We start from the raw sequence: 13,707 nt of genomic DNA on the forward strand, positions 1-13,707 counted from the left end.
TTCATCAGTTTATCATCTAAACAGGTTTCACAGCACATCACCTTTTTTTCCCATATGACCTTTTTCCCACCCTTACGGCTGTGTTTATTTCAGGTCTTTCCCGAGACATTAAATCATGACCACAATCAGGAATGTCAGCAATAACTTGAGCATTTACTTTTTATATCCGCAAAAGTAAAGAAATATTTACAAAAAGAACAATGTACGTGCGTTCATGTCGCCTGCTAAGAAAACAACAGCAGCACACGGAGGCCAACAGTAGGGTTTCCTGTAATAATGAGTGTATTAATCACCATACATAGTTTCTAAGAAGTATCCAGGAAAGTTCTTGGCAGCAGGGAGGAACACGATTTCACAGAAAACGGTGCTCTTGGTTAGATGTTCAATTAGGCAAGTTCCTTCAGAGTAAGCTAATGCTTTTGGAGCTTTGTTGTGATATCGCAGATAAACGAAGCTCAGCTATGGTGTGTCTATAGTATTATATACAGAAGGACATCATTACAATTTGCAGATAGGACATTAGTGCAGCTTTTAATGCATTTTTTTTAAATCCAAAACCAAAAAAAATCAAAAACATAAATGAAACAATACAAGTTATTTGTCTTGGTTTCAGCTGAAAGGGTTTGGACGCTATTGGGGGCATTTCTCTTTACTTAAATACATGTATTTTGGACTAAAATCATTTCTGCAATTTGATTTTTCATGAAAAAGTTAGCACTGTTTGGCGTTTTGTTTCCCTATGTCCCTTCATATTGCAGGCTGCTTAATTAGTTAATTAAGAACACTCAGAGAGCTTTCTCCACAGGAGAGTTTGTAACTTTTATCCAGTGTCAGACTGGGGTGCAAAGGGTCCACTGGTAACAATGCCTCTGGGAGCCTACAGTTCAGCTATATGCAAACATTACATTGTTCTCATTCACAAATGTACCATTCTTCCAAATAATTATAAACTAGATATTTTGTTACAGGGGTTATCTGGGATTTTGCTTATTTTTTAAATGTGTCTAAGAACTTACTTGCCTAGTGCCAGTCTCTAATGGGCCAGGTGGTGACTCTCCTGCTTCATTTGACCTCACGTCAACAGAGCAACACTACCTCTTCTGGTCCGCTCTTTCAACAGGGGGTCATTGCTGACATTATGCTGCTTGACAGTCAGCTCCCTGCAATGGGGAACCAGTTGTCAGTCATCATAATGTCGGCAGTAACACCCCATAAATAGAGCGGAGTGGAAGAGAAGGAGCTACTCTGTCGACGTGATGTCACCAGAATCCACAGACTTGCCAGGAGGAGCAGTCTGTGATCGCTCTTAGCCGGCAGAGATCGGTGCCTTGCAAAACAGGCAGGTAGATAGGAACTGTAAGTTGACATGCTGCTTTTGTCTCTATGTAGTGAATCAAATATATTGGGCCAGCTACTGCGCATATAAAAGGAGTGGCGGGTCCACTCCTGCACTGGTGCCCAGTGGGAAATTCACCTGTTCCCCTGTGGGCTAGTCTGAGCCTGTCATTGTCTGGCCTTTTCTGAGCTTTTTTCAACTGATTACTGAGCTCAAAATTCAGCTCAACTTTCATATAATTTGTAGTCCTAATCAACCAAGTGGCGTTCCGAAAAAGACACATAAAAAATTAACAAACTATCTCCTCAGAATGAGCTCACTAACAGATTCTTAGATAAGATCAGATTAAATCATTCTGCTGCCAGACAGTGCGATACAGAGCACTTAATGGGTAAATGGTGCAAAATGTTTAATACAACCCAATTTTACATTTTTTTAGTCCAAAATATATGCAGTTAAGTATAAAAAATGTCCCAAAGGTATCCATTTTATATTAATCTTTGTAACAAATGTATCAAACCCACATTACATGTGCGAACATTTAATATTATCGGCTTATACTTGGTCATAAGATTAGTTCAAAGTAAAAGCAATGGTTTGGTGCTATCACCTATTATTACCAATACAGCAATCACCTTTCTGTCAGTTTGTTCAGATTCGAATTAACCGAGAATCTTCATCTGTTTCTTTGATTTATTATTGTTTTCACACCGTAACCAGCTGCTATTTCCTTTCTGTTGGAATTGCATTTTTTAATGTGCTTTTGTAGATACTTGTATGGCAATTCAGCTTGAGCTTTCCAGAGTTGCTAATGCAGACTGAGATGGCGCCCCATACACATTTGACTAATCTGATATCAACACTATATAAGTGACCATGTGCCGAAGTTGATTGGGCTTGTCAGATTTTGGACTGATCACTTTGTTCTCCCAGAGATAAGCTGCCGGCACAGGTGTCTGTTGGTGACTTTGTCAAGTGTTCATGTGTATGGGAGAGATGAGCGAGATTTCTGGCCAAACGATGTCATTTAATGTGTATGGCCAGCTTTAAGCAACAAGAAACTTTTTAGCAAACTGACAGAAGAAGGTAAACCTGATTTGCTGTTATTCAGTAGGTACAACTGCTTTAAAGGGAATTTGTCAACAAGTTTTCGCTATGTAATCTGAGGACACAGTGATCTAAAGGCTGAGACCCTGATTTCAGCAGTGTGTCATATACAAGGCTGTGTCTTTTTGTTTAAATAAAATTAGTATTTTATCAGCAGGATGTTATCACTGCAGGACAAACTGCCTTGTGCCTCCAAGTCCAACTATGCCCCCAGTGCTGATCTGCAGCATTTTGTCAATATGCAATGTATCCAGAAAACAGCAATCAGCAGTGGGGGGTTACACAGGACTCAACCTTCTGACCTCTGCTAGAGCTGCAGCAGAGAAATCTATTATTCTAACAAAACTACTGCACCCAGTAAACTAAGTGCTACATTACTGGAATAAGGGTCTTTGTCCCCACATCAGATTGCATGGCAAAAATCTGCTGACAGATTCACTTTAATAAAATTGATACATATTCCATTGTACCATTTCTCAGGGCATTTTGTCATGATAATGAATTGGGGTCTGCCTCGATTGAGCTCATTGTCTAATAAAGAGAAGTCATCTGTGAAATTTTATATACAACATTCTATACAAAATACAATCATCTTCAATGATGAATTAGTAAAATACTTAGTAATTGGGATACATGCATTGACAACATTCTGTGGTTTACTAAAACAATAAACATATTAATTGAAAGATATTTATATAATTTTTAAACCTTAAACAATACAATACAACACAATTTTATGTAACTTTTTTTTCCTGGGTTGATGAATTTTATTCTAAATGATGAATGTTACTGTGTGGTTACTGGTATATGAAGCAAAAAATAACACTCGACTTCTGCAATTACAAAAACTGCTAATGAGGGTTGTTGTAAGCATCTTTTTTTCTGTGAACTAAACACCTTTCTTTGCATCTTTCAAACATCTGCATAAAAAAAGAAAAAGTCAGCTATTAATACAGTGCCATTTTATTTATAATACTAGCTACTGATGTTTAGAGTGGTGGAATCGTGTATAGTGGTGGATTCATCTATAGTGGTGGAATCATGTATAGTGGTGGAATCATGTATAGTGGTGGATTCATCTATAGTGGTGGAATCATCTATAGTGGTGGATTCATCTATAGTAGTGGATTCATGTATAGTGGTGGATTCATCTGTAGTGGTGGAATCAACTATAGTGGTGGAATCATGTATAGTGGTGGAATCATCTACAGTGGTGGATTCATCTATAGTGGTGGATTCATCTATAGTGGTGGATTCATCTGTAGTAGTGGAATCATCTATAGTGGTAGAATCATCTATAGTGGTGGATTCATCTGTAGCGGTGGAATCATCTATAGTGGTGGAATCATCTATAGTGGTGGATTCATCTATAGTGGTGGATTCATCTATAGTGGTGAATTCATCTATAGTGGTGGATTCATCTGTAGTGGTGGATTCATCTATAGTGGTGAATTCATCTATAGTGGTGGATTCATCTGTAGTGGTGGATTCATCTATAGTGGTGGATTCATCTGTAGTGGTGGTTTCATCTATAGTGGTGGAATCATGTATAGTGGTGGATTCATCTGTAGCGGTGGAATCATCTATAGTGGTGGTTTCATCTATAGTGGTGGAATCATGTATAGTGGTGGATTCATCTGTAGCGGTGGAATCATCTATAGTGGTGGAATCATCTATAGTGGTGGATTCATCTATAGTGGTGGATTCATCTATAGTGGTGAATTCATCTATAGTGGTGGATTCATCTGTAGTGGTGGATTCATCTATAGTGGTGGATTCATCTATAGTGGTGAATTCATCTATAGTGGTGGATTCATCTGTAGTGGTGGATTCATCTATAGTGGTGGATTCATCTATAGTGGTGGATTCATCTATAGTGGTGGATTCATCTATAGTGGTGGATTCATCTATAGTGGTGAATTCATCTATAGTGGTGGATTCATCTGTAGTGGTGGATTCATCTATAGTGGTGGATTCATCTGTAGTGGTGGTTTCATCTATAGTGGTGGAATCATGTATAGTGGTGGATTCATCTGTAGCGGTGGAATCATCTATAGTGGTGGTTTCATCTATAGTGGTGGAATCATGTATAGTGGTGGATTCATCTGTAGCGGTGGAATCATCTATAGTGGTGGAATCATCTATAGTGGTGGATTCATCTATAGTGGTGGATTCATCTATAGTGGTGAATTCATCTATAGTGGTGGATTCATCTGTAGTGGTGGATTCATCTATAGTGGTGGATTCATCTGTAGTGGTGGTTTCATATATAGTGGTGGAATCATGTATAGTTGTGGATTCATCTGTAGTAGTGGAATCATCTATAGTGGTGGAATCATCTATAGTGGTGGAATTATCTACAGTGGTGGATTCATCTATAGTGGTGAATTCATCTATAGTGGTGGATTCATCTGTAGTGGTGGATTCATCTGTAGTGGTGGAATCATCAGGTTATATATACTAGATTCCTTGATAGGGCCTTGATCCAGGGAACTAGTCTGATTGCCATATGTGGAGTCGGGAAGGAATTTTTTCCCCAATGTGGAGCTTACTTTTTGCCACATGGTTTTTTTGCTTTCCTCTGGATGAACATGTTAGGGCATGTTAAGTTAGGCTATGGGTTGACCTAGATAGACTTAAAGTCTTCCTTCAACCTTAATAACTATGTTACTGTTACTATCTATAGTGGTGGAATCATGTATAGTGGTGGAATCATGTATAGTGGTGGATTCATTTATAGTGGTGGATTCATTTATAGTGGTGGAATCATGTATAGTGGTGGATTCATCTGTAGTGGTGGAATCATGTATAGTGGTGGAATCATGTATAGTGGTGGATTCATCTATAGTGGTGGAATCATCTATAGTGGTGGAATCATCTACAGTGGTGGATTAATCTACAGTGGTGGATTCATCTGTAGTGGTGGATTCATCTATAGTGGTGGAATCATGTATAGTGGTGGATTCATCTGTAGTGGTGGAATAATCTATAGTGGTGGAATAATCTACAGTGGTGGATTCATCTATAGTGGTGGATTCATCTGTAGTGGTGGATTCATCTGCAGTGGTGGATTCATCTGTAGTGGATTCATCTGTAGTGGTGGAATTATCAGGTTATATGTACTAGATTCCTTGATAGGGCCTTGATCAAGAGAACTAGTCTGATTGCCATATGTGGAGTTGGGAAGGAATTTTTTTCCCCAATGTGGAGCTTACTCTTTGCCACATGGTTTTTTTGCCTTCCTCTGGATCAACATGTTAGGGCATGTTAGGTTAGGCTATGGGTTGAACTAGATGGACTTAAAGTCTTCCTTCAACCTTAATAACTATGTTACTATGTTACTATGTATAGTGGTGGAATCATGTATAGTGGTGGAATCATCTATAGTGGTGGATTCATCTATAGTGGTGAAATCATCTATAGTGGTGGATTCATCTGTAGTGGTGGATTCATCTGTAGTGGTGGAATCATCTATAGTTTTGCATTCATGTATAGTGATGGAATCATGTATAGTGGTGGATTCATCTATAGTGGTGGAATTATCTGTAGTGGTGGATTCATCTATAGTGGTGGATTCATCTGTAGTGGTGTAATCACCTATAGTGGTGGATTCATCTATAGTGGTTGAATCATCTATAGTGGTGGAATCATGTATAGTGGTGGATTCATCTATAGTGGTGGATTCATCTATGGTGGTGGAATCATCTATAGTGGTGGAATCATCTATAGTGGTGGAATCATCTACAGTGGTGGATTCATCTGTAGTGGTGGATTCATCTGTAGTGGTGGATTCATCTGTAGTGGGGAATCATCCATAGTGGTGGAATCATGTATAGTGGTGGAATCATCTATAGTGGTGGAATCATCTATAGTGGTGGAATCATCTACAATGGTGGATTCATCTGTAGTGGTGGATTCATCTGTAGTGGTGGATTCATCAGGTTATATTTTTTGCCTTCCTCTGGATCAACATGTTAGGGCATGTTAGGTTAGGCTATGGGTTGAACTAGATGGACTTAAAGTCTTCCTTCAACCTTAATAACTATTTTTCTATGTTACTATGTATAGTGGTGAAATCATGTATAGTGGTGGAATCATCTATAGTGGTGTATTCATCTGTAGTAGTGGAATCATCTATAGTGGTGGATTCATCTATAGTGGTGGAATCATGTATAGTGGTGGATTCATCTATAGTGGTGGATTCATCATCTATAGTGGTGGATTCATCTATAGTGGTGGATTCGTCTATAGTGGTGGAATCATCTATAGTGGTGGAATCATCTATAGTGGTGAATTCATCTGTAGTAGTGGAATCATCTATAGTGGTGGAATCATCTATAGTGGTGGATTCATCTATAGTGGTGGATTCATCATCTATAGTGGTGGATTCATATATAGTGGTGGAATCATCTATAGTGGTGGATTCATCTATAGTGGTGGATTCATCATCTATAGTGGTGGATTCATATATAGTGGTGGAATCATGTATAGTGGTTGATTCATCTATAGTGGTGGAATCATCTATAGTGGTGGAATCATCTATAGTGGTGGAATCATCTATAGTGGCAGATTCATCTATATTGGCGGATTCGTCTACAGTGGTGGATTCGTCTATAGTGGTGGAATCATGTCTAGTAGTGGATTGATCTGTAGTGATGGATTCATCTATAGTGGTGGAATCATCTATAGTGGTGGAATCATCTACAGTGGTGGAATCATCTACAGTGGTGGAATCATCTACAGTGGTGGAATTATGTACAGTGGTGGATTCATCTATAATGGTGGAATCATCTACAGGTCCTTCTCAAAAAATTAGCATATAGTGTTACATTTCATTATTTACCATAATGTAATGATTACAATTAAACTTTCATATATTATAGATTCATTATCCACCAACTGAAATTTGTCAGGTCTTTTATTGTTTTAATACTGATGATTTTGGCCTACAACTCCTGATAACCCAAAAAACCTGTCTCAATAAATTAGCATATTTCACCCGTCCAATCAAATAAAAGTGTTTTTTAATAACAAACAAAAAAACCATCAAATAATAATGTTCAGTTATGCACTCAATACTTGGTCGGGAATCCTTTGGCAGAAATGACTGCTTCAATGTGGCGTGGCATGGAGGCAATCAGCCTGTGACACTGCTGAGATGTTATGGAGGCCCAGGATGCTTCAATAGCGGCCTTAAGCTCATCCAGAGTGTTGGGTCTTGCGTCTCTCAACTTTCTCTTCACAATATCCCACAGATTCTCTATGGGGTTCAGGTCAGGAGAGTTGGCAGGCCAATTGAGCACAGTAATACCATGGTCAGTAAACCATTTACCAGTGGTTTTGGCACTGTGAGCAGGTGCCAGGTCGTGCTGAAAAATGAAATCTTCATCTCCATAAAGCATTTCAGCCGATGGAAGCATGAAGTGCTCCAAAATCTCCTGATAGCTAGCTGCATTGACCCTTCCCTTGATGAAACACAGTGGACCAACACCAGCAGCTGACATGGCACCCCACACCATCACTGATTGTGGGTACTTGACACTGGACTTCAGGCATTTTGGCATTTCCTTCTCCCCAGTCTTCCTCCAGACTCTGGCACCTTGATTTCCGAATGACATGCAAAATTTGCTTTCATCAGAAAAAAGTACCAGGTCAGGCTCAGGTCAGGTGAGTTTCCACACCAGACTCAGTCCACTGCTTCCTCAGGTTCCCCAAGGTCTGGAATCGGTCCTTCTCCACAATCTTCCTCAGGGTCCGGTCACCTCTTCTCGTTGTACAGCGTTTTCTGCCACATTGTTTCCTTCCAACAGACTTACCATTGAGGTGCCTTGATACAGCACTCTGGGAACAGCCTATTTGTTGAGAAATTTCTTTCTGGGTCTTACCCTCTTGCTTGAGGGTGTCAATGATGGCCTTCTTGACATCTGTCAGGTCGCTAGTCTTACCCATGATGGGGGTTTTGAGTAATGAACCACGCAGGGAGTTTTTAAAAGCCTCAGGTATCTTTTGCATGTGTTTAGAGTTAATTAGTTGAGTCAGAAGATTAGGGTAATAGGTCGTTTAGAGAACCTTTTCTTGATATGCTAATTTATTGAGACAGGTGTTTTGGGTTATCAGGAGTTGTAGGCCAAAATCATCAGTATTAAAACAATAAAAGACCTGACAAATTTCAGTTGGTGGATAATGAATCTATAATATATGAAAGTTTAATTGTAATCATTACATTATGGTAAATAATGAAATTTAACACTATATGCTAATTTTTTGAGAAGGACCTGTATAGTGGTCGATTCATCTATAGTGGTGGAATCATCTATAGTGGTGGAATCCGCTCCATCGGCATCAAGGACACCGTTCTCTCTTGGTTCTCCTCCTATCTCTCTGACCGATCCTTCACTGTATGTTTTGCTGGTTCCTCCTCCTCTCACCTTCCCCTTACTGTTGGGGTTCCTCAAGGATCAGTCCTAGGCCCCCTCCTCTTCTCTTTGTATACTGCCCCTATTGGACAAACAATCAGTAGATTTGGTTTCCAGTACCATCTCTATGCTGACGACACCCAATTATACACCTCTTCTCCTGCTTTCATGCCGACCTTCTTAGAAAACACCAGTGATTGTCTTACCGCTGTCTCTAACATCATGTCTTCCCTCTATCTGAAACTGAACCTGTCAAAAACTGAACTCCTCGTGTTCTCTCCCTCTACTAACCTACCTTTGCCTGACATTGCCATCTCCGTGTGCGGTTCCATGATTACTCCAAAGCAACATGCCCGCTGCCTTGGGGTCATCCTTGATTCCGAGCTTTCCTTCACCCCCCACATCCGATCATTGGCTCGCTCTTCTTATCTGCATCTCAAAAACATTTCTAGAATTCGCCCTTTTCTTACTTTCGACTCTGCAAAAACTCCTACTGTCTCACTTATTCATTCTCGTCTGGACTGTTGTAACTCTCTACTAATCGGCCTCCCTCTTACCAAACTCTCCCCGCTCCAATCTGTCCTGAATGCTGCTGCCAGGATCATATTCCTCACCAACCGTTACACCGATGCCTCTACCTTGTGCCAGTCATTACACTGGTTACCCATCCACTCCAGAATCCAGTACAAAACTACTACCCTCATCCACAAAGCACTCCATGGCTCAGCACCACCCTACATCTCCTCTCTGGTCTCAGTCTACCACCCTACTCGTGCCCTCCGCTCCGCTAATGACCTCAGGTTAGCATCCTCAATAATCAGAACCTCCCACTCTCGTCTCCAAGACTTTACACGTGCTGCGCCGATTCTTTGGAATGCACTACCCAGGTTAATACGATTAATCCCCAATCCCCACAGTTTTAAGCGTGCCCTAAAAACGCATTTGTTCAGACTGGCCTACCGCCTCAACGCATTAACCTAACTATCCCTGTGTGGCCTAATAAAAAAAAAACAAAAAACATAATCAGGTTCCTCGCATCATGTTCTCATACACTTTATGCAGTTAATAGCACTCTGTGTCTGTACTGCTACATACTTAGGCAGTTAACTGGTTCATGCAGCTTTACATGAACACCCGAGCCTTACACTATGGCTGGTCCAAATAACTAAAGCAATTGTTACCATCCACCTCTCGTGTCTCCCCTTTTCCTCATAGGTTGTAAGCTTGCGAGCAGGGACCTCATTCCTACTGGTATCTGTTTTGAACTGTGATTTCTGTTATGCTGTAATGTCTATTGTCTGTACAAGTCCCCTCTATAAGTTGTAAAGCGCTGCGGAATATGTTGGCGCTATATAAATAAAAAATTATTATTATTATTATTATTATTAATCATCATCAATAGTGGTGGAATCATCTATAGTGGTGGATTCATCTATAGTCGTGGATTCATCTATAGTGGTATCATGTATAGTGGTGGAATCATGTATAGTGGTGGGTTCATCTATAGTGGCTGAATCATCTATAGTGGTGGATTCATCTATAGTGGTGGAATCATCTACAGTGGTGGAATCATCTATAGTGGTGGATTCATCTATATTGGTGGATTCATCTATAGTTGTAGATTTTTCTTGTGTTGCTATTTAGTCTTTTGACCTTGGGAAAGGCGCTGGTCTGGCGCCAAAGCGCGTTGGTACTAATAAAACCTAATCTGAAGCTCTAAAGCGCTTCATTTCCCACAGCCCGCCTAACATGATTCTCTCTATTTGGTAAATTTTTTGTTGCTAAACACTTTAATACGCTATTTTCTTTTGAGTGTAGAGCAGCATCAAATCCCACAGAAATGAACACAGAAAATCATCTAGCTTCCAGTTTATAACAGTATTTCTATATATGCGATGTACGCTGTATATACTAGGACTAAATTCTCCTGTACTGTTGGTATGTGTTTTGTCACAACATGTTGGGGTTCTGAATCCCCAAATTTATAGAATTTTTTTATTGCTATTTTTAACTGCCAGTCAAAGGCAGACTGTTCAGGTAAGGCTTGTTTGGCTGGACCATTTCAAGTAGTCCCAGTTACTATAAAAACAGGATCTAGCCCTAGCATTTTTTTTTGTGTAGTTAATGTAAATTCTACTCAAATTTGTTTTCAGTTTCTTTTGTTAACTTTATAGTGAAATTCTTAAGCTGCCCTGTAAACTGTATCATACATATGCAGGGCCAGCGTCACCACCCGGTGCACCTGGGCAAGTGCCAGGGCCCTGGACGAATGGGAGACCCACTTGCCGTCGTGGACACCGACACGATTAACCTATAAAGCGCTGCGGAATATGTTAGCGCTATATAAAAATAAAGATTATTATTATTGGGCCCGTGAGTCACCTCCCCGCCTCAAATACTCACCTCTCCCTGTTTCACACTACTGCAGTCTGTTTAGCATCTTCTGACACTCTGTGACATCTCAGGACTGAAGGCGTGATGATGTCACTACAGTGCGCCTTCTGTCCTGAGCACTGCAGAGAGTCATAAGACTTTTAGGTGACCACAGCAGCTGGGAATGAGGAGAGGTGAGTATTTGATTATTTAGTTTTTATGTATGTAGCAATGTATAGGGCCATTATACTTTATGGAGCAATATATGGGGCTATTATAATATATGGAGCAATATATGGGACCATTATACTGAATGGAGCACTATATGAGGCCATTATATACTGTATGGAACAATATATGGGGTCCATTATACTGTAAGGAGCAATATATGGGACCCATTATACTGTATGGAGTAATATATGGGTCCATTATATACTGTGTGGTGCATTATATGGGCCCATAATACAGTATGGAGCAATATATGGGTCTCATTGTACTGTATGGAGCACTATATGAGGCCCATTATACTATATGCAGCATTATATGGGGCACATTATACTGCATGGAGCACTATATGTGACCATTATATACTATAGAAGCAATATATAGGATCCATTATACTGTATGGAGCATTATATGGGGCCATTGTACCGTATGGAGCATTATATGGGGCCCATTATCTTGTATGGAGCACTATATGAGGCCCATTATACTGTATGCAGCATTTTATGGGGCCCATTATAATGTATGGAGCACTATATCTGACCATTATATACTATAATAGTAATATATGGGGCCCATTATACTGTATGGAGCATTAAATGGGGCAATTATACTGTATGGAGCATTATATGGGGCTCATTAACCTGTATGGAGCGGTATGGAGCAATATATGGGGCCCACTATAGTGTATGGAGCAATATATGGGGCCCATAATACTGTATGGAGGACTATGTGGTGCCCATAATACTGTATGGAGGACTGTGTGGTGCCCATAGTATTGTATGGAGGGCTATAATGTCTGGTCTATCATTAAAAGTCTGCAGTCACTCTGTGTGATTGCAGACTTTTGAATCTTCGGTGTATGTACTGTTCTCTGCGGTTTCTGAGCCATTGTAGAATACAAAAGACATTACTCATGTAATGTAAGAAGTAAGTGAAATCTTTTGGCATGGTACTATATCTATATTTCACTGCCGTATCTGTGCATCATAAATCATGGTAAGTATTAAAGGGGCTCCTCTTTTCCCTGGGGCCCATCAAAACCTGGAGCCAGCCCTGTACATATGATATACTTACCTAGATTTAATTTCTTGGAAATATGCCAGGCATGCGTCCCCCAGTCTAAATTAAAAAGAAAATAAAGACAATAGTAAATGTATTTATTCAATTTATATTAATAAGCGTGTTGAGATATGTAAACTTCAAAATACTTTATCGTTTTTTTTCTCTAAATCTATGTAGAAAGCGTATAAAAAATTAAATATATTTCATCTTTTGAAATTTTGGGAAGCAAAAATAGGGTATAACAATATGTAGATAAAGGAAATGATATGTTTAGATGGAATTCTGCGAATAAACTTTTGTTACAGCGATGTCAGTGAGCTAGTCAAATTAGCCTTGGGAGTGAGGAAAGTCAAGTAGTTAGTGGTAGGAGAATCAATCCCCAAATAAAGTGGTCACGCCTGCCCATCAGATTCATCAGAAGGTACACTATTCTAGTGGCATAACTTACTCCACAAATGTACACTAGCCCCATGACTGGCACGCATTTCTGGTAACAACGTGCGCTGGGTACCAAACGCACCTCATTCACTTAATGAATCGGGTCAGTGTGCTTAATGTAGACTGTTGTTTACTATACCAGTCGTAATGCATCACCACTAATCTCTTCATTTTAATTTTGCGCCACAAAGGGACAAATATATGCTTTGATTTATGAAAGATTTGTCTCCCAAAAAATTAGCGTCAGAGTTCTCAAAGAGGTTATCATGGACTATATTTTTTTCGTGGGCCTAAGAAGTTGCTAACTACCTGCCTGTTGTGCCCGGCGCCGATCTCCATGAGGCAGGAGAATTGTGAGTTGTCTGTGATCGCTCTGAGCTGGCACTGGACAGAACACACAGGCAGATAGTAACTACTTGCATGACAGTTCTTAGCCTAAAAAAAAAAAGTCCTGGATAACCCCTTTAAGTTTAATCCCACATGTATGTTAAATGATTAGCATATGACATCAATATCAGATTGGCGGGAATCAGACTATCAGCACCCAGGGTGCTCGGTTATGTTCAGGGGGTTTCAGTGCCACTACTAATGCTGCTTCCATTTTTACATTAAAGGGACTCTGTCAGCACAGAATGGCTGCTCAAACTAAGTGCAAGCACTCTGTGCACCATGGCCGGGCAACCACTTATACAGGTCCTTCTCAAAAAATTAGCATATAGTGTTAAATTTCATTATTTACCATAATGTAAT

At 39.9% G+C, this 13,707-nt stretch overlaps 1 protein-coding gene across 1 annotated transcript in view; it reads right to left on the bottom strand.

The window, feature by feature from the left end:
- Window positions 1-132: 132 nt before the first annotated feature.
- Window positions 133-13,707, bottom strand: part of PLVAP (plasmalemma vesicle associated protein) — a 41,866-nt gene continuing 28,291 nt past the window's right edge. Inside the window, exons 4-5 of the mRNA XM_077252296.1 lie at window positions 12,532-12,576; window positions 133-3,363 (exon numbers count right to left, since the gene is read on the bottom strand). Of these exons, the coding sequence (XP_077108411.1) occupies window positions 12,538-12,576 (39 nt within the window). The 3' untranslated portion in view covers window positions 133-3,363; window positions 12,532-12,537. The remainder of the gene's footprint in view (window positions 3,364-12,531; window positions 12,577-13,707) is intronic.

The sequence above is a fragment of the Ranitomeya variabilis genome, chromosome 1 (assembly GCF_051348905.1).
Source record: "Ranitomeya variabilis isolate aRanVar5 chromosome 1, aRanVar5.hap1, whole genome shotgun sequence".
Classification (NCBI taxonomy): domain Eukaryota; kingdom Metazoa; phylum Chordata; class Amphibia; order Anura; family Dendrobatidae; genus Ranitomeya; species Ranitomeya variabilis.